We start from the raw sequence: 21,270 nt of genomic DNA on the forward strand, positions 1-21,270 counted from the left end.
GTTTATCTAAAGCGTCTCATAAAACGCGCGAACTCGATCGGCTCAGCGTTCGATGAAGTCGACTGAAAAAACAAACATCTTTTCTTGTGGGGTGTATTGCCCTAACCCATCCCGCTTATGGCTCAGACGAACAAAACAGGATCTATATAAATTTCATCTGGTCGAGTAGTTAGAATATCACATTCTCATCATCACTTCCTTTGTGTATTGAAGTTAATTATGTACAACTTTGATTATTCGTTACACTTCATATTCATTACGTGTACGCGTAGCCATCTCAGTCTCCCCTGTCGTACTTTTAATCAATCTACTCTCCCTTCTTCTCTCGGTCCGCCTTCTTCAATGCTCTCTTTCTAATGGCAATATGCATCTGCAAGTTCTGTTTCGACACAATACCCGACCAGATTCCAACAGTACTCTCAACGAAGAACTGGAAAATCGCATGACTCCAGTACGGCGTGCTCGTAGCCGTGCGACCCTGCGCACCCCTCTGTAATCCGATACTAGACAGCGTGCTCGCAACGAACATCTTCGGATTCGGAATCAATGTCGAGCTTTTCCGGATCTTGCTCATTGCCGAAGTGACGAGGTATGAGAGCACGAGTTCGACGTCGATGCCGTTGGGCTTCAATTCTGCGGCAAGAGCAGTGCTCCAGTGTTGGAGGAAGGCTTTGCTGCCGGAGTACACAGACAAATACGGAGTTGGGAACAAGCCACCGAACGATCCCATAGTCAAAATTAAACCCTTCTTCTTTGCAATCAATTTCGGGATGACGAGTCTGGTGACCTTGAGCGTCGCGATGTCGTTGATTGCGATAATGTTTGTCAACTCCGTATCGTCCACCTCAGCAAACGGGACAGGAATTGAATGCGACTGTCCAACGTTGTTAATCAAAACAGTGACATCCAGAGGCTCGATTAGCGCGGCTAACGCAGCATAATCGGAGCTCTTGTTCTCGGCGAAGTCAAAGGGCAGGATCTTTGTCTCGACTTCGTATTTCCGGTTGATCTCCGAGGAGAGATCTACAAGCTTGGATTCGGTTCGTGAAACTAGCACGACATTGAAACCTTTCTTGGCGAGTTGGAGTGAGAACTCTTTGCCGATGCCATCCGATGCGCCGGTGATTAATGCCCAGGCGCCATTCCCGGCGCCATATTTCTTCAACTGCACATCCAAAATCAGCTCGATTGTCCTAAGTAACATAACGCAATTTAAGAAACAAACGTACACTCTTTCCCGGCAAAATATATAGTTGAAGGAACAAATTCGTCAGCTTGAGCCCAAAGCCAACGTACCTCGCAGCACCGACGGCGGCGAAGAACAGAGACGCATAGGCCACTATTTTGCTGGACTGCGCGGTCGACAGATAAGTGTCCAGGATCGAGGAGAATACCATTGTGAAATATTAATACACGCCAACAGTGACGCCAATTAACACATAGAGGACAAAGTCTTGAGATGCTTGCAGTCGCAGGTCAAATGCCCGTTTGGTGAATTGTGTTAATTTTCGATGGGAGATTGAAATACCCAACAAATAAGTACGCGGCTCCTCTTGCAGACAGCATGCCAGAAATGCGTGGGAGCACATATTTACGCAACATATGACAGCTGGTAAAAGAGAAACCATGCTTTACAGATACGCTACGGTACCATACCATAGTAAATATACATTTCAATTCATATATAATACAAACAAAATATCCTCTCTCAAACTCGCCACTATGGTGACGCCGGCGCATATCGCGGCGTCTCCGGCTCGTCTCCCCAAGCAGCAGGCGTTGCCGCCATAATACCTGGTGTCTTCGCGTCGTACACCGCCGGAGTGGCAATATCCTCCCATCGGCCTGGGGTAGGCGCAGAGATAACACCTGGCGTTGGCGCCGAAATCGCTCCAGGAGTTGGCGCTGCGTTGTAGGCCTAGATAAACTTTAATAACCAACCACATAAATCGAAGATTGGACCACTATACTTACCCCAGGCGTCCGTCCGTACGACGGATCCTCCCACGGCGTGCGGGCCGACGACTCGTCATTCCACGCAGGAGTCCGCGTACCAGAGTCTTGCCGCGGGGTCCTGCCGCCGGCATCCCACGTTGACCGGCCAGGAGTCCGCGCGCCAGGATTCCAGCTGTCCATATGGTAAGCAAAAGAACAAAACATCAACGGGAAAGCAAAAACATACGCAGGTGTCCGGTTGCCACTACTTCCGTAAGCAGGAGTTTTCCCACCAGCACTCCATGCCGGCGTGCGGGACGACGCACTCCACGCCGGTGTCCGTCCGCCATCTCCGGCTGCCCATGCTGGAGTTCTCCCTCCGTGAGAATCTCCAGATGTCGCCCAAGCCGGCGTCCTAGCTGGAGTCTGTCCACCATGCCAGCTGGGAGTCGCGGCTCCTTGATATTGGGGCATAGGAGCGACATTGCCATTCAGGAACTTCTTCGGCGTAATAAATTCTTCATATGAGACAGTCTTGTTGCCACGAGAATCCACAAATCCTAGCTTCGTCTTCTCAATTGAAATGATTTTGCTCTTGGAATGTAGCTCAATACGCGCAACAGTATCCGTCGCATCCTTAACAATCCCTAACAGTCCCTTATACGGACCTTGTCTAACTTTGACCGTCTGGCCAATCGTCCGATCTCGACCTCCTTGCCGTGGAATTGTTGGCGGCAACATTCCTTGCTGATTGCCACCGACCAGCATTTTCGGATTCATCTTGGCAAGGTCTGGACCGTTGCTACTACCAGTAATTCTTCCTCCCTTGGCAGCAATAGCCGTGACGTTTCGCGTGCGAACAAGCGACACCCCGGCATTCTCATTCTGAGACCGATCATGCAAGAATGCATGTGTACGGTAAATGTGCAAAATCACACCATGGCGACCCTCACCATCCGTCTCCTTTACGGTATCTCCTACTCGAATCTCGGATCCATTCCTATCAGTAGCGAATGAAAACTTATTATCCACCTTCATAGTGATAGCAGATGGCAAAATCGTTTGCGCAATACCGTTTATATCCAAAACCCTGAATGCGTCTCGCTCAACCTTGATAATACACGCAACGTTATTGGCACTAAGCTGCACAAGGTCGTGTATCTGGTACTTTCCAAGTGAATTTCTGCCGCCAATATCTGAAGCCTCTTTCAAATCTTTTGAAAACACAGTGATCTCAGCCATAGACAAATCTCCGATTATGGTAACAACGTCATCCTTAATCCGAACGACCATACCGGTTTCATCTTTGTATTTTCCGCCAATGACGCGGACATGATCGCCCTGGTTGAATTTCTTCCGCAAACTATTGGATGGAATTTCAACCAGCTGTCCCTTCAACCCATCAGTTTCCGCACGAATAGAGACAATGTCTCTGTCAATCGAGACAACGCGACCATAAACACCAGTCTGCTCGCCTTCGTGGACTTCAACGTGGTCACCAGGTTGAAATGTACCATTGGCTGAGGCTTGCTTGAGACTCTGTGCCAAGGACTGCAGGTCGATTCCTTCGTCGTCGGCAGTGGACGAGAACTTTGTGACTTCCTCAAGCGTGGGTTCGACATTTTCAGTAATTAAATGGGATATCCGGAAATCTTTGATCAAGTATCCATTAATATATTCTTCGCCCTGGAAAATGTAATGATTATCCTTCGCTTGTCGCTGCTGCCAGTTCTTGGGATCACTCATCCGCGCCTCCATAGGAGAGAACAATCTCGCGGCGGGTCTGGAAGACAATTTGGCAGCCCGTTTCCGTTTTCCGTCAATACCTGCCTGTCCCAGAATTTCCTGCGTACGACCGTAATCTAATCGCGGAACAAGTTTCAGCTGCGCTTCTAATCCGTTTTCACTGAGATCTTCGACAACAGCAAGATCGCCCTGATACTTTCCTCGTTTGATCCGGACATATGATCCAGGAATCAGCTCCACATCGGAACCTTTGTTGACACGCAAGAGATCAGTGTATTCTGGGATCGGGACAAGTATCATTTGCCTAGCGTAGACATTCACGATACCATTCAATGCGTACTCCACGTCTGCCATTTTCCGTGCCTCGAGGTAAACGTATCCACTGAAATTGTCGCGTTGAAAAGCAGACAAGACTTCCAAAGGATGATTGGAGTATTGCAAGCTCGTCTTCTTACGCCAAATCGTTCGAACAATCGCTTTTTCCTTTCCAGGCTTACATCGGACGCCCCAAATGTTCGGATCTTTAACGGATGGAACGAGCAAACGCTGCGGTACTACGTTCATCTCACCACGATACTTGGAGGCAGCTGAGCGGCCGTATTTCTCGCGATACTCCGACGCGAGACGCTCAGCATCGGCTTCGGCGATAGCAGCGCGCTGGCGGTCGACTTCACGATGCAATCTGTCATCTACTCGTTCGAAATCGCCTTCGTGACCTTCGTCCTGAATGAAACCATCTGTACATTGTAAGCCTCTCTAATTCAATAACACAACAAGCCGAAACTCACCTTCTCGACCTAGCTCGTCTTCGTCCTCTTCTAATTCTTCTTCGTCTTCATCGACCTCAGCCTCAACATCAAGGAATTGATTTCGCCGTTCGCGACGTGGTCTTTTCCTTCGTCTCTGCAACGCAAATTAGCAGTGTGTTCCGCGAATACAACTCAGAAGTAATCATACAGTTCCATCCACATCGTCGTCATCGCCTTCATCGTCTTCATCGTCTTCATCTTCCTCATCTTCCTCATCTTCTTCATCTTCATCATCCTCGTCATCTTCATCGCGGTCATCGTCTCGATCGCCACCAGCACCTTCTACAGCTCCAACTCGTGACCTCTCTCCTCCATGAGCTGCTGAATTCACGGCATCATCGCTATCCTCGCCCTCATCATCGTGATCCACTTCGCGAGGCTCTTCCCGTTGCCGTGGCTGCTCTCGCTGCTGCCCTTCATGTCGAACCCCGTCCTCCTCTGGATCGGAATCAAACATATTCTCAAGCGCCGACATCTACAAATCCCACGTTATATTGTCTAGGCAGAAATGCGCCAACTGATAAACAATGGACAAGCAGAAATGAATAGAAGTTGGATGTAATGTGCTGATCCAGTAATCTCTCGATTTGTATTTGCTATTCTGCTTCACCCGACAACTTTGTAGGCGTTAAGAGGCTGCCCTAACCTTCAAAGGTTTTGACAATAATTGCTGCAGATTATCCCTAACCCGCACTCAAAGGAACTCTCTCCGCAACCACAGTTAACTATTACGTTCACTAGTAAGGTAGCAATTGCGTCTAGTGATCACGACAATATATAAAAAATTGTATAATAAAGTTACCACTGAAACTTAATGATAGTGCACCAGAGCTCCAGAAGCTTTGCGATACTTTATGTTCTTTATTCGAGACTAGCCCTAACCCGAACCCATGAAGAGGTTCCTCCCACAAGTTGACACTGGACCTCGTATCATCGCAACATCCCGCGACAATACTAATTTATAATCTACAGCCTTCCGCACCATACTGCTACGTATCTTGCTGCCACTTTGCTATTTTTACCTATACGAAATGGGAGGCGATCTCAATCTCAAGAAATCCTGGCATCCAGGTTTGATGCGCAACCAAGAAGCCGTCTGGAAGCGCGAACAAGAAGCCCTCGAAGAACGAAAGAAAATCGCCGAGCGGCAGCGCGAAATCCAAGAAGAACGCGAGCGGAACGAGTTGCAGGCACTTCAGGAGGCAGCAGGTGGGAAAAAGCGGGTGGATAGAGTCGAGTGGATGTACTCTGCGCCTCAGGGTGGCAATATGGGCGTTACGTCTGAAGTTGAAGCCTTTTTGATGGGGAAAAATACGGTTGAGGAATTGTTAAATCAGAGCGAAGGGATGGGGTCGTTAAAGGAAGAGGCGGATTCGTTTATGAAGACGGCGAGTTCTTCAAACAGTTCAAAGGATATTGCGAGTAAAGTTCGGGAGGATCCTATGCTAGTCGTCAAGAAGGAACAGCAAGCGCTCGTGAACGCGATTCGAAATAATCCACAACGGCTGAAGGAACTCATGGCGATGAGAGAACGACGCGAGCCTACTAGTCGGATAGAAAAGATGACCAGTCGGAATAGAAACGGTAGTAACCGGTCAGGCTCCGTGCATATATCTCGGGACGAGAAATACAGTTCTCGTTCGAGTCGTCAACACCACAGCCATGATAGAGATCGTGAGCGTGAGAGAAATTACGACAGGGACCGGGACCAGGACAGACACCGGGACCGGGACGGGGACCAGGACAGGCACCGTGGTCGTGAGTACGGGCATCGAGAATACAGGGCTGGTGACAGAGAGTATTGGGATCGAGACAGAGATGACTATCACAGGAGAGGAGATAGACTGCGTGATTAATGTAAATATCGATAATCAAAGGAAAATTAATGATATTCCTTTTGTGAAAGTAGCATTGGCTGTTTAGTATGGATATTTTGATGCTATATATTTCTTCTAGGATGCATAAAACCATGCCCAGATAATCACTCGACTACATATAAATGCTACCTAAGGAATATACTTATCTGCCCAGTATAATCTGAAATGTTTCTTACTACCAGCCTCGTCGATCTCCTTGACCTCCTCAGGGGTGAGCGTGAAAGCATCGAGGTCCAAGTTAGTCTTCTGTCGCTCGACCTTGGCGGATGTGGTGATGGGAACTATACCCCGCTGTATAACCCACTTCAGGATGATCTGACCGGCGTCGCGAGCGTATTTTGCTGCGAGCTTGTTGACTACGGGGTCAAGAGGACCACCTTTGGCAGCCGGCACGAGCGGGCCGAGGGGCGTGTAGGCCTCGAGGATTATGCCGTTCTTCTGGCAGTAATCGACGATACCAGGTGTTTGATTCTGGAGATAAGGGTTGAACTCGATCTGATTGACAGCAACCTTCTCCTTCGCATCCTTCAGGCGTTCGAGGTCGGCGACGGAGAAGTTGCTAACGCCAATGTCCCTGATCTTTCCCTCACCCTTGAGCTCTGACAAAATTTCCCAGGCCTTTTCAATGGAGATGCCATGTGACTTTTCGTCGAAGAAGGGGGCATGGATGAGGTAGAGATCGAGATAGTCGAGCTGCATTAGCTTGAGGGTCTCTTCGACTGCAGCACGCGGGTTCGCGATCTTGGGAAGTATCTTGCCGGTAACGAAAATCTGATCTCGCGGGATGCCGGCCTCCTTGATTGCCACGCCAATCTCGGACTCAGTACCATACACTTCCGCGCCGTCAATGTGGCGGTAGCCGACCTTAAGGGCAGAGACAACGGCGTCGACGACGTTACGGTCGATGCTGGGGTCGCCAGACTTGTACCATTTTGTGCCAGTGCCGAAGCCAGGTACAGGAACTGTTGCGCCAGAGGGAAGCGTGAAGGTCATTGCTGCCGAGGAAGAACAGGAGAACGGACGGAGTGATGACGGAGTCAAGTGGCTAGAGATGAGACCCAGGCGACGGAAAATAGACATGAATTGTTGAGAATAAGAAGGCGTCGACTGCTATTGTGGATGATACGTGCTCGAAGGAGCTGCTATCGCAATCTTACTAATCAGGGCACGAATGACAGAGACGAAACGCCGCCGATACCCGCCATGTCCGAGCCGCAGCGAATCACGTCTGCACTTATTTCCGATGCATCGACATTTTATAAGCACGGATACAGATGGAACACAAAGTATACATTTCGCAATTTAGACTAACAACCCAGTACTCACACACTAATAATAGTAATAATATACACGTCAGATTAATTGCAGAATATGCCCAGATCACAAAATCGTTTCTGTATTATCATACAACGGCGTTATTCATTGACTTTGAGATCTAACCCGCCCCTGCGCACCAGGATCCGCACATTGTCCAAAAATCTGCGGATGCCCTCTTCGTAGTTGTCATCCTGCATGCCGGATTTTATCCGGGAAATGTGCTGCAGCGTGTCCTTCATACCCAGTTCGACCTCTAATTCATGCGTTTTTCTCTATTGCAGACTACTGTTAGCATCTTTACACGATATCAGCAAAATCTAGGTCACAGGACATACGTCTGGTGCCGTTACTTGAGTCAGATCTATCTGACTATTTTGATGGATGTAGCTGACTCTATCCTTGACCCTCTCATTATTGAGTTTATCTTGCGGCGAGGGAACCATAGATTCTGAATCAGTTAATAAGCTGTGATGACACCACCACCTGACACAATCATACCCGGTCTTTCAATATTCAGTGATATTCGGACGTCGTACTTCGACCCAGGAAAATAAATCATCAAGTCACGAACACGAGTTTTCACAATCTTCTGAATGACTTTTTCGGACTTCAGGTCTATGGATACACGTAATCTCTCCCCCTAATCCTCGGTTAGTAACCCAATCGTCTGAGGCATATAGTGGACAATACTCTACGATTAGATCCCGGCTGCGGCGCCATGCCGTAGAAAATATCCCGCTGCTTCGTGTGAGAATACCTGATGGGTGTTTTCCACTGTTCGGACTTCTGCAAGCATGTATTCAGAAACACGTTATAGGCTTGATGCTGGAGGCCACCGACATCGGACTCAAATTCGATTGTACCGGCAAGCATGTCGGTGTTCAGTAACGTTTCTGTGTCGACCGGTAGTGACAAGCGCTGCTGCGTCTGCTTTGACATTATTGTTCCAATTTTCGCCTCAATCTACCAACAATTAGCAAAACTACGATGGCAGAACAATAGATAATAATCTAACCTCAATTTGATTTTGCACATCCGGGGCCATGTCAACCACATTGGCATATATCCAGCTCGACACCCTTCGAGTCAAATCCTCATACGGCTCCACATTCGTAAACGTGGCAAGCCGTTCTCTCTTCGTCGAGGACCCAAGGTCGTCGTGCACGCCGTCCTCTCTCTTGAACACATGCGCAGCCGATTCTGGTGAGGGCGACTTCGAAGAGCGTCCAGTTCCAGATTGCTTGCCGTTATTGACACCGTTTCCTGTTACGTTGTACAACGATCTCCAATCTGCAGTCCATTTGCGCGCATATATCGGCGGGGAAACATATCGCCTCGGCTTACTCTTCGTATGCTTTGGTGATGTGCCTACTTCTGCCTTAGATTTTATTCGTGACGACGTAGGACCATCTCTAGGTTTGATCTGGCGGTTGGCGGCTTCAGGTGAGTTCATGGTGCTCACGGAAGGACTTTCATCTTTGATCTCGTCACGATTCCCATTCGCAGTCGTACCCGTCGATGACACACTTTCCCTCCGCGATGGCACGTCCTCTGCTGCGGTAATACTCGTGATACTCATACTCCTGCTCCGTGCGCTCAAAAATGGCGGTGGCTGCGCGGAAGCAATAGTAGGCGACGACGTCTGCGTATGCAACGACCGCGTCACCAGCGTCGGCGATACTCTCGGCGACAGAGCGGCCCGCAGCATTGGTTGCGTGGGCGTTCCAATTGCAAGTGACGACGTGGATGTGATGGTAGGAGATGGAATTTGTGGCGGCGTGTCGGGTGTGTCTAGTAAATCTGCGATGGATGATGTCCGTCGAGGGGGATGAGGTAGTGGCGGCGGTGGCGGGGCGAGCGGCGTTGAGGATGGCGAGGACAGCGAATTGGTGCCATCTGCGTTGATTATCGAGCGCAAGTCCATTGCGTTCAAGCGGGCCTGCGGCAACTGACGACTTTTATGATGTGAGACGTGATGCTGACTGTCCCTCGAGCGGTGAGGTTTCAATGGCACTAGTATAAACTGGTTCAAAATTGGCGCAACGGTGGTTCAGGTTTAAGCTTTTGATCATTTTATGCCCTGTAATGCAACCGGATGTAAACAGCCTTGAGATTGTTTTCGCAAGAGCATAGCTTATTGAGAATTGGACGGGTCTACTTTGTCTCCACAAGGGTCAAGGGATCATGAGCGCGCATCAGTGTCGGACTGTCGGTAGCATTGGGGGCTTTGTGGACTACTGGACTCGCATTGGTTAAAAGGCTTCGATATATATGCCTGCCATATTACGTAGCCTCAACCCTCCTCCAATACATTGGACCGCGCTTCATTTCGCGACATCATGCTAATTGCCCATGGAAATCTCCCGTCTTTACGTGCTACTTGCATCCGACAACTGATTTAGTCGGAGCTACTAGCCTACTACTATAAATCCAGCTCGAAAATTCAATTGACGTGTTAAAACAATCGGCGACATAATTTATACAATCATTGCCATGCGATCTTCTTTCGAGGCTAGTCTATACAAAATCTCGTAACTCTTTTCTCACTTTGCAAAATAATGCTACCCAGATGCTCCACACATCGATTTACGTAATCACACACAGCCATCCTAACCATCCATAAAATAGCCAGACAGGGTACATCGCCAATACAACTCTACCCTCCCGTACCCCCGCCCCCTTCAACGTCCGCATAGAAGCAAACAACGACCACGCAATCAATGCAACGTCAATTGGGAACCGGATAATCATGCTCTTAACAATCAGCGAGAAAATAGCGCCGGGGACGAGCGGAAATAGCGCGTAGCCAAGGATACAGACGGCGTGGAAGAACGAGGTTGACCCACCCAGAAGTTTTATGTTGAGCGTGACTAATGCTTCTGCGATCCATACGAACGCGAAGACGCCGGAGAATACACGGGAGGTTTGTTGCGCAGGTGCAGAAATGGAGAGGGCCAAGGAAAGGAAGAGACAGAATACAAGTGGGCCCCTAAAATTGGCAGACGATGTCAGGACCTGTACATTTAAGCAGAAGCAATTAGAATGAACTCACCATAAATCCCAATCCCGAATAATTTGACCGCTTTCAGTATCGACATTAGCATTGACCTTTGGATAAAGCACCTGTTTCACTCTCCGGCCGACTGCTCGGACATCGCGCATCAAAGTCTCTAGTACCGGCTCATCGAGGGTATCTCCGCCAGAAAATCTTCGATCTTGAATTTGGTCACCCGCAAGGGTATGCGTATTCATATATAATGACTGTGGCGTCGCAATTCCCTGCGGTTGTGGCCCCGAGGAAGACGACGCCAAAGGAGGTGTTGGTCCTGATGCAGTCGATGTATATGGCGGAGGGCGGGGGGGAGTTGATATCGCGGCGCCTACCGGTTGTGGAGTGGAAGCACTAGATGATGGCAGCAGACTCGTTGAGTCGACATCTGGTTCAATAGTGCGATTGTCGTAGGACATTTTATGTGCAGTTCAATGCCGCGCAATTGTGCCTGTCCTGAGGTTCCTGTTGAAGACAGTGGCAGTGCTGCCTCCTGCTTCCAATTGCATTTGCATGCAGCCTCGAATAGGGTCGTTGCAGTGTTTGGCGCTAAACATCTCGTGATGCGAGTTGTGTGCACCAAATCGTTTACCACGTGCCACAACTGGCGCAACCAGGGAAACCGCGCGCGCATGCAAAACTGATAGGGGAGGGGTTTCGTATTGTGCGACTCTGACGTACATTATCTAGACTGAACACGGGGGACGAAACAGCTATATTGTGTGTACAGGCATTGGTTTATTATATATCAAACTTGTCACTGCAGTAAAATTTTGGTAAGTTAAACTAATAAGATGCATGTTGAAAGAATTGCCAATTGGAAAGTTACAGGTATTTCCAGCGCCGTTTGAGGTGTGAATGCCAACGAAATGTCCGAATATATGAAATACCTTCCGCAAGCAACTGGATTACTTCCTAAGTGGCTCTTATTTGTAAGAAGAATTCGTCGGTTGAGCTGCCTACTTATAATACTAAATGCCGACAGATTTCTGTTGTTTCGGCGTTCAATTCCGCTCAATCATATTTCGGCGGCCTGAAATTGACACGACGCGTGTACGAGGCTAATCCTGGCCAAGGCAGGTTGATGTAGAGTACTAAATGAAAGTCGATATGCTGATAATGAACGACAGTGACCGGATTGTCGGCGCGAACATTTGGGACATGGACATTTTTGACTGCTCTTGTACGGTTATATGGCGCATATCACATCAATAACCCAGCGTAAGTATGCGATTATTTCGGAAGGATAGTGGACATCCTGTTGCAATGTTGTTTGAAGACGTAAATGAGGCAACGACTAAATTTGGCGATCTAGTGTGTATGACATCACTTACGCGACCTACATTGTCGCGTTCATGCACTTCTCATCCGAATGGATTATTTACAAGACCGCAAAGCTTGGAAAGGGTCTCGCTGGCCCCTTGATTGTATCTAGTATGTTCCACTTAGGATGATAATTCGTATTTACACATTTAAAGAGTATGACTAACGACTTGATAGCCTCGACGTTGATTTGGATGACACTTCAAAAGAGTTATTATCTTAATCAGTAATTAGACTATTTTTTCCGCATCATGTATAGAGATGTCCATTTGAGCTACTTTGTTGTGTATCAGTAGGAGTGCCAAAATTGCTTGACCTTTGATTAACGCTAAACTTTATAGGAGAATAAAGCCGACAATTACAAAAAATCAAATTTTGGGGATGAATTCACACATGTGTGGGCCTAATGGAGTCTAAAAAATGAAGCAACAGATGTGGCGGGGACTAAATTCTTTCTTTTTTGTTTCTTCAGTTGCAGCATGTCGCTAATTATCGGGATTGATTGCCGAAGACCTTAGAAGGCTGAAATTGTGCTACACACTAAAAATATGCGCCGCTGTAGTACGGGACTCGCCGTTTGAAACGGAATTGTCGTCATCGCCTGACTCGACTATCCTCGTGTCCATGACGTCAGCGCGTTGCAGTGACAAGCGCCCGAGGTGGTGAGATCCGCTAAATTCGTCCGGGTAAGGATCACACAGCACGCGCCTTTGCACCTCTTCTGCTTCAATCGTCTTTTAAAAACCTGCGTGCTTAAAGGCAGATAAATAAACCTCTTCCCCCGGTGCTACTTTGTCGCTTCCTTCCAGCTTTCCTCATCTTGACCAGGGTTTATTCTACTGCTATATTAAATCAATTCATTGCGTGTAGAGCAGCTTTATAGCCAAAGTGGTTCTCTTGCTTCTATTTCTCCCAACTACCCCGCATTCACCTCTCACCATTTAGTCATCTCACCAACCAAATGGCACCACTTCCAGAGCATGTGCTCATACGGCCACTGGGCTCCGCAGATATCGACCAGGTCGTCAAACTAGAATCACATACATTTCCATCCAACGAGCGCGCTGGTCGCGAGAAGACGCGCTACAGATTGCACGCTGCACCAGAACTTAGTTCCGGGATGTTTGTTCGCGTCCCCACAAAGAAAGGACGATGCAATAAGAGAGATTGTTCGCGTTCGCAGCGGAGCCATAGTTCTGATTCAGCCTCGAGTACGTCCACAGTCTCATCGTCTAGTAGCACTAGTTCCCAGTTCCCTGGATTGCAATGTGGCCAGCAGAGTGGATCGCTACCAGCACCAATCGAATATAATGACGAAATGAACGTCACCGCATGTCCGCGGTCTAGAGAGAAGCTTATTGCGTTTGTGATCGCTACAAAATGCGCAACTGAATACATCACCGACGACGCACTTGAAGTTCCCGAGATTGATATGCCAGGCTACAGCAAACCTACTGATGTCAATGGCCAACGCGGACACGTCGAAACTGGCAATACCATCGCCGTTGAGTCGATCTGTATTGATCCTGGTATGTCTTCTCTTCTGTCATCAACGTGAGAACGATTGCTGACAATTTTATAGAATACCAAGGTATGAAGCTCGGAACTACAATCCTGCGCGACTTTGCCCAACGCATGTCGACACAAGCTGTCGCTGGCCGTATCGCCATTCTTGCCAGAGTGGACATGGTTCCATTTTACGAAAACCTAGGGTTTTACGACGCCGGACCCAGTAACGTCAAATTCGGTGGTGGAGGATGGCATAATCTTTGGATGAGTCTCGAGGATAGCGAAGTCGATGACTGAACAACTACTGATTGATTTCATACTCTTGCATAGACTTAGGAATATTTTAGTTGGTTTAATGTAATTAATATTCGCCGGCGTTATGTGTTACTGTTGCTCTTGCTTGTTGTCTCATTGTGAACGGTCAGATTATCGATGGCCGGCTGTTGTTGACTTGTACATAGTAATTACTAAACCACAAGGTTATGCATTTAAGGATATTGTGAGAATGTATGACTAGTTTGTTTTGAGATTAAAGACAAAAGTATTTTCGAGATCAATTTAAATTATGAATTACATGATCCCGCCCATGCAGACCTAAGAAGGACGCAATCAAACTTGAAAATCTTGTACAAGTGAACCTGATAGATCCAAGCCGGGCCAAAAAAACTTGAAAATCTTGTACAAGTGAACCTGATAGATCCAAGCCGGGCCAAAAAAAAAAAAATGGACAACACCGGAATCGAACCGGGGACCTCCCGCATGCTAAGCGGATGTGATAACCAACTACACCAGATGCCCCTGTTCTTAGTTCAATGGAACAGTTCTACATTACTCACGAATAGTAAAATATAGCTGCAAATAAGCCATAACTGCATGTACGATGAGAGGATATGCGTATTCTTGGATTGATTGGCTTTATGCCTTGAACGCCTGCGAAGCAATTGCTGAGTGGTTCTTTTAGGGCTGTTGACCCATCGTCGCCGATACTGGCTATTCGATATCAGCAAACAGGTAAATCGTCAACAGCCCGAAGTTACTTGTAATCAGAAAGATATTAGATAAATTAGATATGAAACTCTCAGATACAGTTTGAACTTCACCGCGATGGATCTTCGTGACGATAATGGGTATGCTATTAAAAATAATAATGCTATTACACGTCGTAGCCATAGACGTCTATACCTCGTCTCTGCTGCCACAATGGCATATCTGTACGCACTAATTCATATACAATTAGTAAGCTATATTTCCAACAGATCGTGTAATGACTTGCAATTGGATACCTTTTTTGACTACTTCTAAATCAATGTCCGCAAGGCATATACGCGGTAGTGAGTCTGTATCTGCACACTGTGCAAGCACTGTGCCCCACGGATCAATTATCTGGATACAAAGTTATTATGCAATGTTGCAAATTCGCCAAGAGGAATGTCACGTACCATTGCATGTCCCCAGCTTTGTCGTTTTCCTTCGGGATCGTGTGCGCCAACTTGTGCCGGCATTATCACATACCTATGGCGCACATATCAATCTCGCGTGCGCTTCTTACTCTAATATAACATTCACGTATCTTACGTTTGCGTGTCAACGGCGCGAGATCGTCCGAGTAATTCCCAGTGGGCTTGTCCTGTTCGAACAGTAAACGCGGACGGATACGTTATGATGTCAGCTCCAAGCGTACGCAACCGCAGAGAATGTTCTGGGAATCTAATCTGTGCAATATATTAGTATTATTGTAATCCGAATGGTGATATTGTAACAGATGTAGTCTCAGTCGTACGTCATAACAAATTGCATAGCCGACTATCATAATTTTAGTATTAGCCATGGTACAGCATCTTTGGATAAAGAGCCCGTGCGCTTACTCTTCCCAAGAACAGTATCAAATGGTGGCAGAACTTCTTGACCCGGTTGAACTGACCTAATTTATATTAGCCATCTCAATATATGCCCACATCAATCGATCAACCCACCTCGACTCCATTAATATCGGTCCATTCCTACAGTCTTCTTGTAAACAATAAATCAGAACACGGGATGAACCTTGTGAAAACCTACTTCAGATTTACGTCAAACAGATGCAGCTTCTGATACCGCTGCGTAACCTCTCCTCTAGAATTAATCCACAATAGTACGTCTACTCTATGGCGTTAAATTCTTCCTCAATTGCCAGTCAAATAGGTTTCCGCGTACTTTTGCAACGATCTTCATTCTCGACAGCTTCGTGAATTCCGACACTGACTTCTAACGGTGTATCCAGATTTCTCAATTCGTCTTGAATACCAATTACAAACTCAGACTGATCAATTGGTTTCGCTAATGCGACCGTTTCGGCTGGCGATCTTGCCATGTAATCAGACGCCTCGGGAAGAAACAACGCCTATTCACCACTTTTAATTAGTACAGTTCCAATTCCAGTTCGAGTATGTTGCATACTTTTGCACCCGCCTCTACAGATTTCCGTATCAAGGTCTTCACGCTGGCAAGGTTCTCAGCCATAGATCTCGTCGCGCAAAATTGACCTGCCGCGGCTAACGTCATTTTTCGTCTACTGACGTAAACGTAAATGGAGATTATTCTGTATTGGGAAATGAGTCGTCGAATCAGGCTGAGCTGGATATTGCGATGCATTCAATGTTGTGTTTGTTTAAGTGCGGATTCGTTTGTTTCTCATTCTCCAGTTTAGTTGGTAGTTGTAATCCCAGTGCCTTGGGATCTATAAAAACTTGTCCGCTTTCCAGAACTGTCATCATTTCATGTACGTTCCACGAGCAGGACAGAGCTTTAAATTACAATCGGTGTAATTACGTATTGTAGTTGACATTCATCGTGCTGTTCAACTGTTTTTTTATAGTGGCCTTATTCTTCTGAACCTCTCAGCCCTATAACAAACCTTCCTTGGATCGTCATCTGGAAACAATGCTTCTCGCAGTAGTCGTTGCACTTAATTCGCAAGCTCCGTACCTCGATCTATTTTTACATACTTATAAATCATCTTTTCCCTTACATACTATCATACTGACAATGACTTGTCAAATCACAACAACGCGCATAATAAAAGCTTTCAAAAATCAAATATAGTTCACAGATAAACAATTAAATCATTACCAAATTGTTCACTTAGCCGATCTTTGTGACGCCGCGATCCGATCTCCCAATGACAACGCAAGACCCTGTCCTTTACTTCTAATTCTAATGTGCCCCACGATATTGCCAGAAGCTTCCTTCTCAATACTCAAGTTCGCCAATGCATCTTCGCCGAACACGCTCTTGGCGTACAAGTTCGCGCTGAGAAACTGGCAATCACCCTTCAAGCTGGCTTCGGGAGTAAGTACAGACATATTGGTGTATGTGACTAAATTATCGAGATATTCCTTGAGACTGATGTCCTTGTTGCTGTTGGCATTGGAGTTGTTATTAATATTCACCTTGTTCTCCCATTCGAATTCAGTCCACATCGTTCGGAACTGTGTCTCCGAAACGTTGCCAGGGTGGATGTAGTCCATAATGTCAACGTGAACATCATTCAAGATGACAATATTGGACTCAGTCGACGACGAGCCATCATAAACAATATTGCCGAAAATCACGCCAGTGTCGGTCGATGAGACCTTAATGGTCGCTTGAACTGAGTGGAATGCGTGCGGGCCGAGGTTCTGCGTGGTAGGCTTCTCAACGACTTTCAAGTCACCCAGAGTAGCAAACTCGACGGCAAGATTTTGTAAAGTGTCAGTAGTCTGATTGACCAGCAAGACGTCGAGGACGATGTCAAATTGGTGCACCTTGACGTAGGCCTCAGCGTAAACAGTATCAGAAAAACCGGTCAGCTGAACCACCTTACTCAATTTAGAGCTAATATCCTCAGAAATCGTTTCTGTGCCGGTTGCCTTTGATAGATCAAGTTCAAACTCATCCTGACCCTCAACAGTAGATTTCTTGGCGAGCTGTCGGATTCCTAGTACATCGTCGACCTGCACAGCATTCCTTTCTTTCTCAATACGGTCCTTGTCGGCACGTTTAGACTGCTCAGCAACAACCATGGCATGGAAGGCAGCATGCGTATCTTCCAAAAACACTTCCTCAACAAGGTCAACCTTATCCATATCAGAGAGGGACTTGATACAGGACATAACTCTATCGACAGAGTCCTCGTCGATTGGCGCCTTCACGAACTTTGACTGGCCAACCCGCAGGACTGAAATCATGATTAACATGGCCTCCGCACGCAATAAGTTTTTCTGGTTGGCATCATCTGATATCTTCGAGTACCTTAGCACGAGTTTGGTGAGTGTCGACGCAAGAGTTGAGGCAAGATAGTAGTCGCCGTCTAAGATCAACTGTCGCAATGGCGGCTTTGATGCAGCCTTAACGGCCTCCAACTTAGCATTAACAGCTGCTTCAGACGTCAATGCCGACTCAGTTGCATATGTGCCATCGGGCAAAACTTTTCGTGAAGACGTTGGCTTGCTGCCGTTGACTTTGGCTTCAGCTGGCTCACCGTTACTATCCTCCTGCGACGCATCCAGAAGTTGCTGTTCTGAAGTTAGGATGGGAATCTCTCCAATACTAGACCGAATCCGCTTCCAAGAGTCTCTGATATCTGATTCGGAAATGCAGTATTCACCAAGAATCCAAAGTGCACCTCTATACACCTTCCCACTTCGAACATCACCGAGCGTCGACATAAGTCGGCCAACAATTGGTTGACGAAGTTCAGGGAACTTCTCGAGAACTTCCTTGACAAACGCAATGACGTCAACCGCAGACGTGTTGTTGAATTCGGAAATAAAGTCCATGAGTAATTCCACCACAGAAGCAGCGACCTCAGCAAACTTTATCGCACATTGATGAATACAGTGAATAAGCAACTGGCGATACTCATTATTCTTCTCATAGTCTTGGTCAATAGTCTTCGACAATTCCTTCTTCAGAAGCAAAATGACTTCTTGAACATTCTTGCTTGAAATCATCTCCAGGGCTATGTCGAGAGCCTTGCGACGGACATCGATATCAGGACTGGATAAAACGCGGAGAATCTCCATGGTGAGATCGTCCAGCACACCTTCATTCCGTTTGCGGAGCTGGTCGACACGGTCAAGTACGATGAGCTTAACGTTATTGTCGGACTCTTTTACACTTAGTTCGATGAATTTTCCAGCAGCAGCCTTTATAGCAACAGGATTACTGGTGAGAGCAGTTAACGCAGTTGCCGCCTCGTAGACGACAGTGTTCGACGGCGCCTCAAGTAAGTCGAATACAAGACGGAGATAGCGACCCTTCTGTGCCGTATTGTGCAACGCGTCCTTCCGAATAAACTCAATGAACGCCAGTTGCAATAGCTCATCCATCGTTGGAATGCTGTCATAGCTTTTGAGAAGGTACTCAATGGCACCAGTAGAGTAAATAGTCGAAAGGACAACAAATGCGTTCCTTCGGCAGGTGGTGTCTGACTCGTTCTCGAGGACGCCCATGATAAGATCAGCTGCATCAGGCACCAGGTGCTCATCTAATGAGTAGATCGAGTAGATCGCGAAAATTGCATTCTTTCGGACGTAGGCATGTCGGTGTTCAAGACAAGATCGAACAGACGGAATCAAAGGGTCGAGAAGCTCTGACTCCTTTAATTTGCCGAGAAACCGTAAGGTAGCTCCCCGGATATATTCGTTTGGATGCTGTAAGTCATTTCTAATGGCGTTACTGTTAAAAAGTAAAATGTAAGTTTTTGCCAATTACTCATATTCCGCCATTGTAGAGCCATGTCAATGTCGTACTTACCAGACGAGAATCATCTCTTGCTTCAATTTTCCATCGGGGTTCAATTTTGGGCAGATTTCCCAGTAAAAGTGCAGTAGTTTCTTAAGAAGCTTCGACTTCGAGGGCATGACAAATCGGATAACGTGCATGAGCAATTGAGGCATGGGATCGCCATTGAGCATGATGACGAGAATGCGCTTCATGGCTTCTATCTTGATAGGGTCATTGCCGCGCTCAAGCTGGAACCGCAGGTCCTGGAGAGTCGGCTGGTCGGCCGACGAAGGCTCATGAACAAGCGTATATGACGACACCTCTGCCATATTGAATACCAGTACAAATTGCGGTGGTTCGTGGAAAATTCAGTTGGATTGGTAGGCAAGAGAAGGGGTGAAGCAAGTGAAGCGACCACTTCGGCGGTGTGGTGCGCTACGTTTTTGACAGCCAGTCCGAATATTACGGCACTAAGTATAGTTCAGAACAGTGCTGTCGTATATCGGAACGTACAGTCGTCCCAACGGTAACATACACCGAATCAATGTAGGTTCGGCAAAATTTGTCAGATATTTTGGCCGATAGTTTTATTCATGTTTGAAGTAGCTTGCTCTGTCTTTGACTATTCAATATGTAGAGTGTTTGTTGAAGTAACTAACCTACTGAAATTAGCTTTAGACAAAAGCACCTAACCCTAATGACGCTCAGGGTCACAGTATGGGTTCAAGCCTGGCATAGTTCGAGCACGATATCGGGGTAGTTAAACAGGCCCTTCTATTTCTGTTTATATCAATCACATATGTGCCATAGAAGCTACTGTCCTGCATGAGCTCTTTTAGCTATATTCTTCTGAGACGTTGTAAAGGTCAATGCACTTACTCTACTTTTCTAATTGAGCACTGGTAAGTTGTGTATAGGTCAGCAATACGATGTATAACTAACTAAAGTAGACAAGATGATGTGCATAGAATGTGCCCATCCTGTGACTTCCCTCTACACTGAATATTCCTCGAACAATATTCGGCTGACAGCGTGTCCGAATTGCAATAAATTCGCCGACAAATACATCGAACACGACAGCATAATCATCTTCATCGACCTCGTTCTTATAAAGCCACAAGTATATCGGCATCTAGCATTTAATAGACTCTCTATATCTCCACATCTTCATTCAAATGTCCGACGCATTTTTGTCTTGATTACACTATTCGATGTCTACCTGACTTGGGCACGAGTTGAAAAGGAAGCATTACGAGGCGGCAGCGATGCGACTGAAGCAGATAAGCGGATATTACAGTTCCCAGTACTCGGGCAATATTTGTTCTTTTTGGTATATTGCTTAACTGAGACAATTGTTACGCATCTTGTCTTGCGGTTCTTCTCGAGGTTTGTAGTCGATCAAAAACCTCAACAGGCGCGACCTTATGAGCCCAACACAGTTACTATTGCTTTATTGATCTCCTCAGCTACGAAGTTATTCCCTATGCTGATGATAATATGGAGTTATGATATACCGGCAGCAGCGAAAGCGGTGGGATGGGCGGTGAATGTCAGTACCATTGAGGCGCTCAACATTGTGCTAATGTGCGGAAGGACCAAGGCGTGTTTATTAATGTGTGTAGCAGTAATGGCAAGAAGGGCTGTTGTGAGATTACTTGTATGGTTGTGGGTAGGAAATGAAGGCATCGGAGTTATCCGGGATGAGTGGCACGCCCTACGTTCGATATTAGGAAAATGATGGATACATTGTACTATGACTAATTATTTTGTGACATGCAACGTCCAGTGGTTGTAGAATGTGGGATGAATGGGGACGCATACAAACGGTAACTATGTTATGGTCTTTGCAGAATTGATCGGATTGAGCCGAATGACTTTCATGACCATCGAGAACGAGGAGCCGATAGGTACCTATAATACGCCTTTTAGAATGGCGATCAAAGTGAATCCATTCAAATCC

General features: G+C 46.8%; 11 protein-coding genes and 1 non-coding gene across 12 annotated transcripts; 4 read left to right on the forward strand and 8 right to left on the reverse strand.

Annotated features, from left to right (window-relative positions):
• Positions 1 to 75: 75 nt before the first annotated feature.
• Positions 76 to 1,527, reverse strand: V1513DRAFT_410517 (uncharacterized protein). Its single transcript, XM_066895710.1, has 2 exons — positions 1,230 to 1,527; positions 76 to 1,165 (listed from the first exon to the last, which is right to left on the reverse strand). Exons 1-2 carry the CDS (start codon positions 1,395 to 1,397, stop codon positions 308 to 310), a joined length of 1,026 nt encoding a protein of 341 aa, XP_066755303.1. The 5' UTR covers positions 1,398 to 1,527; the 3' UTR covers positions 76 to 307.
• A 136-nt stretch (positions 1,528 to 1,663) lies between these two features.
• On the reverse strand, positions 1,664 to 5,124 carry V1513DRAFT_250547 (uncharacterized protein). Its single transcript, XM_066894476.1, has 4 exons — positions 4,639 to 5,124; positions 4,470 to 4,584; positions 2,183 to 4,418; positions 1,664 to 2,128 (listed from the first exon to the last, which is right to left on the reverse strand). Exons 1-4 carry the CDS (start codon positions 4,963 to 4,965, stop codon positions 1,930 to 1,932), a joined length of 2,877 nt encoding a protein of 958 aa, XP_066755304.1. The 5' UTR covers positions 4,966 to 5,124; the 3' UTR covers positions 1,664 to 1,929.
• Positions 5,125 to 5,424: 300 nt separating this feature from the next.
• V1513DRAFT_438939 (Pre-mRNA splicing factor-domain-containing protein) lies at positions 5,425 to 6,478 on the forward strand. The gene has a single exon (XM_066897132.1). The coding sequence runs from the start codon at positions 5,522 to 5,524 to the stop codon at positions 6,344 to 6,346; it is 825 nt and encodes a 274-aa protein (XP_066755305.1). The 5' UTR covers positions 5,425 to 5,521; the 3' UTR covers positions 6,347 to 6,478.
• Positions 6,479 to 6,496: 18 nt separating this feature from the next.
• Positions 6,497 to 7,360, reverse strand: V1513DRAFT_375012 (NADP-dependent oxidoreductase domain-containing protein; the record flags this gene model as incomplete). Its single annotated transcript, XM_066894880.1, has 1 exon — positions 6,497 to 7,360. The coding sequence occupies one exon, from the start codon at positions 7,358 to 7,360 to the stop codon at positions 6,497 to 6,499; it is 864 nt and encodes a 287-aa protein (XP_066755306.1).
• Positions 7,361 to 7,782: 422 nt separating this feature from the next.
• V1513DRAFT_375140 (CYTH-like domain-containing protein) lies at positions 7,783 to 9,608 on the reverse strand (the record flags this gene model as incomplete). Its single annotated transcript, XM_066894885.1, has 5 exons — positions 7,783 to 7,956; positions 8,020 to 8,132; positions 8,183 to 8,324; positions 8,375 to 8,647; positions 8,700 to 9,608. 5 exons carry the CDS (start codon positions 9,606 to 9,608, stop codon positions 7,783 to 7,785), a joined length of 1,611 nt encoding a protein of 536 aa, XP_066755307.1.
• A 505-nt stretch (positions 9,609 to 10,113) lies between these two features.
• Positions 10,114 to 11,243, reverse strand: V1513DRAFT_438943 (uncharacterized protein). The gene is made up of 2 exons (XM_066897133.1): positions 10,737 to 11,243; positions 10,114 to 10,673 (listed from the first exon to the last, which is right to left on the reverse strand). The coding sequence occupies exons 1-2, from the start codon at positions 11,150 to 11,152 to the stop codon at positions 10,271 to 10,273; spliced, it is 819 nt and encodes a 272-aa protein (XP_066755308.1). The 5' UTR covers positions 11,153 to 11,243; the 3' UTR covers positions 10,114 to 10,270.
• Positions 11,244 to 11,602: 359 nt separating this feature from the next.
• V1513DRAFT_456979 (Erg28 like protein-domain-containing protein) lies at positions 11,603 to 12,286 on the forward strand (the record flags this gene model as incomplete). Its single annotated transcript, XM_066899603.1, has 5 exons — positions 11,603 to 11,665; positions 11,719 to 11,809; positions 11,864 to 11,954; positions 12,049 to 12,167; positions 12,234 to 12,286. The coding sequence occupies 5 exons, from the start codon at positions 11,603 to 11,605 to the stop codon at positions 12,284 to 12,286; spliced, it is 417 nt and encodes a 138-aa protein (XP_066755309.1).
• A 731-nt stretch (positions 12,287 to 13,017) lies between these two features.
• On the forward strand, positions 13,018 to 13,862 carry V1513DRAFT_429858 (uncharacterized protein; the record flags this gene model as incomplete). Its single annotated transcript, XM_066896333.1, has 2 exons — positions 13,018 to 13,585; positions 13,639 to 13,862. The coding sequence occupies 2 exons, from the start codon at positions 13,018 to 13,020 to the stop codon at positions 13,860 to 13,862; spliced, it is 792 nt and encodes a 263-aa protein (XP_066755310.1).
• Positions 13,863 to 14,289: 427 nt separating this feature from the next.
• On the reverse strand, positions 14,290 to 14,363 carry V1513DRAFT_t23. Its single transcript has one exon. It is a non-coding gene; the product is annotated as a tRNA-Ala (tRNA).
• A 164-nt stretch (positions 14,364 to 14,527) lies between these two features.
• On the reverse strand, positions 14,528 to 16,419 carry V1513DRAFT_438954 (carbon-nitrogen hydrolase). The gene is made up of 10 exons (XM_066897134.1): positions 16,002 to 16,419; positions 15,759 to 15,945; positions 15,624 to 15,702; positions 15,539 to 15,565; positions 15,431 to 15,486; positions 15,346 to 15,368; positions 15,141 to 15,277; positions 15,005 to 15,077; positions 14,849 to 14,948; positions 14,528 to 14,783 (listed from the first exon to the last, which is right to left on the reverse strand). Exons 1-10 carry the CDS (start codon positions 16,194 to 16,196, stop codon positions 14,719 to 14,721), a joined length of 942 nt encoding a protein of 313 aa, XP_066755311.1. The 5' UTR covers positions 16,197 to 16,419; the 3' UTR covers positions 14,528 to 14,718.
• A 6-nt stretch (positions 16,420 to 16,425) lies between these two features.
• On the reverse strand, positions 16,426 to 19,952 carry V1513DRAFT_250722 (adaptin N terminal region-domain-containing protein). The gene is made up of 2 exons (XM_066894477.1): positions 19,341 to 19,952; positions 16,426 to 19,262 (listed from the first exon to the last, which is right to left on the reverse strand). The coding sequence occupies exons 1-2, from the start codon at positions 19,637 to 19,639 to the stop codon at positions 16,682 to 16,684; spliced, it is 2,880 nt and encodes a 959-aa protein (XP_066755312.1). The 5' UTR covers positions 19,640 to 19,952; the 3' UTR covers positions 16,426 to 16,681.
• Positions 19,822 to 21,257, forward strand: V1513DRAFT_438960 (Arv1-like family-domain-containing protein). The gene is made up of 2 exons (XM_066897135.1): positions 19,822 to 19,856; positions 19,983 to 21,257. The coding sequence occupies exon 2, from the start codon at positions 20,266 to 20,268 to the stop codon at positions 21,046 to 21,048; it is 783 nt and encodes a 260-aa protein (XP_066755313.1). The 5' UTR covers positions 19,822 to 19,856; positions 19,983 to 20,265; the 3' UTR covers positions 21,049 to 21,257.
• Positions 21,258 to 21,270: the final 13 nt, after the last annotated feature.

Source organism: Lipomyces chichibuensis (genome assembly GCF_038497645.1).
Source record: "Lipomyces chichibuensis strain CBS 12929 unplaced genomic scaffold V1513scaffold_5, whole genome shotgun sequence".
Lineage (NCBI taxonomy): Eukaryota > Fungi > Ascomycota > Lipomycetes > Lipomycetales > Lipomycetaceae > Lipomyces > Lipomyces chichibuensis.

Coding starts and splice junctions, on each gene's coding strand:
- V1513DRAFT_410517 (XM_066895710.1), bottom strand. CDS start 1,397: ATGGTATTCTCCTCGATCCTGGACACTTATCTGTCGACCGCGCAGTCC. Junction 1,166..1,229: donor ATATTTTGCCGGGAAAGAGT/GTACGTTTGTTT, acceptor TTGGATGTGCAG/TTGAAGAAATATGGCGCCGG.
- V1513DRAFT_250547 (XM_066894476.1), bottom strand. CDS start 4,965: ATGTCGGCGCTTGAGAATATGTTTGATTCCGATCCAGAGGAGGACGGG. Junction 4,585..4,638: donor ACGACGATGTGGATGGAACT/GTATGATTACTT, acceptor TTTGCGTTGCAG/AGACGAAGGAAAAGACCACG. Junction 4,419..4,469: donor AGACGAGCTAGGTCGAGAAG/GTGAGTTTCGGC, acceptor TACAATGTACAG/ATGGTTTCATTCAGGACGAA.
- V1513DRAFT_438939 (XM_066897132.1), top strand. CDS start 5,522: ATGGGAGGCGATCTCAATCTCAAGAAATCCTGGCATCCAGGTTTGATG.
- V1513DRAFT_438943 (XM_066897133.1), bottom strand. CDS start 11,152: ATGTCCTACGACAATCGCACTATTGAACCAGATGTCGACTCAACGAGT. Junction 10,674..10,736: donor ATTCGGGATTGGGATTTATG/GTGAGTTCATTC, acceptor TGCCAATTTTAG/GGGCCCACTTGTATTCTGTC.
- V1513DRAFT_438954 (XM_066897134.1), bottom strand. CDS start 16,196: ATGCATCGCAATATCCAGCTCAGCCTGATTCGACGACTCATTTCCCAA. Junction 15,566..15,623: donor CTGTTTGACGTAAATCTGAA/GTAGGTTTTCAC, acceptor AGAAGACTGTAG/GAATGGACCGATATTAATGG. Junction 15,487..15,538: donor CCGATATTAATGGAGTCGAG/GTGGGTTGATCG, acceptor AATATAAATTAG/GTCAGTTCAACCGGGTCAAG.
- V1513DRAFT_250722 (XM_066894477.1), bottom strand. CDS start 19,639: ATGGCAGAGGTGTCGTCATATACGCTTGTTCATGAGCCTTCGTCGGCC. Junction 19,263..19,340: donor CAAGAGATGATTCTCGTCTG/GTAAGTACGACA, acceptor ACTTTTTAACAG/TAACGCCATTAGAAATGACT.
- V1513DRAFT_438960 (XM_066897135.1), top strand. CDS start 20,266: ATGATGTGCATAGAATGTGCCCATCCTGTGACTTCCCTCTACACTGAA.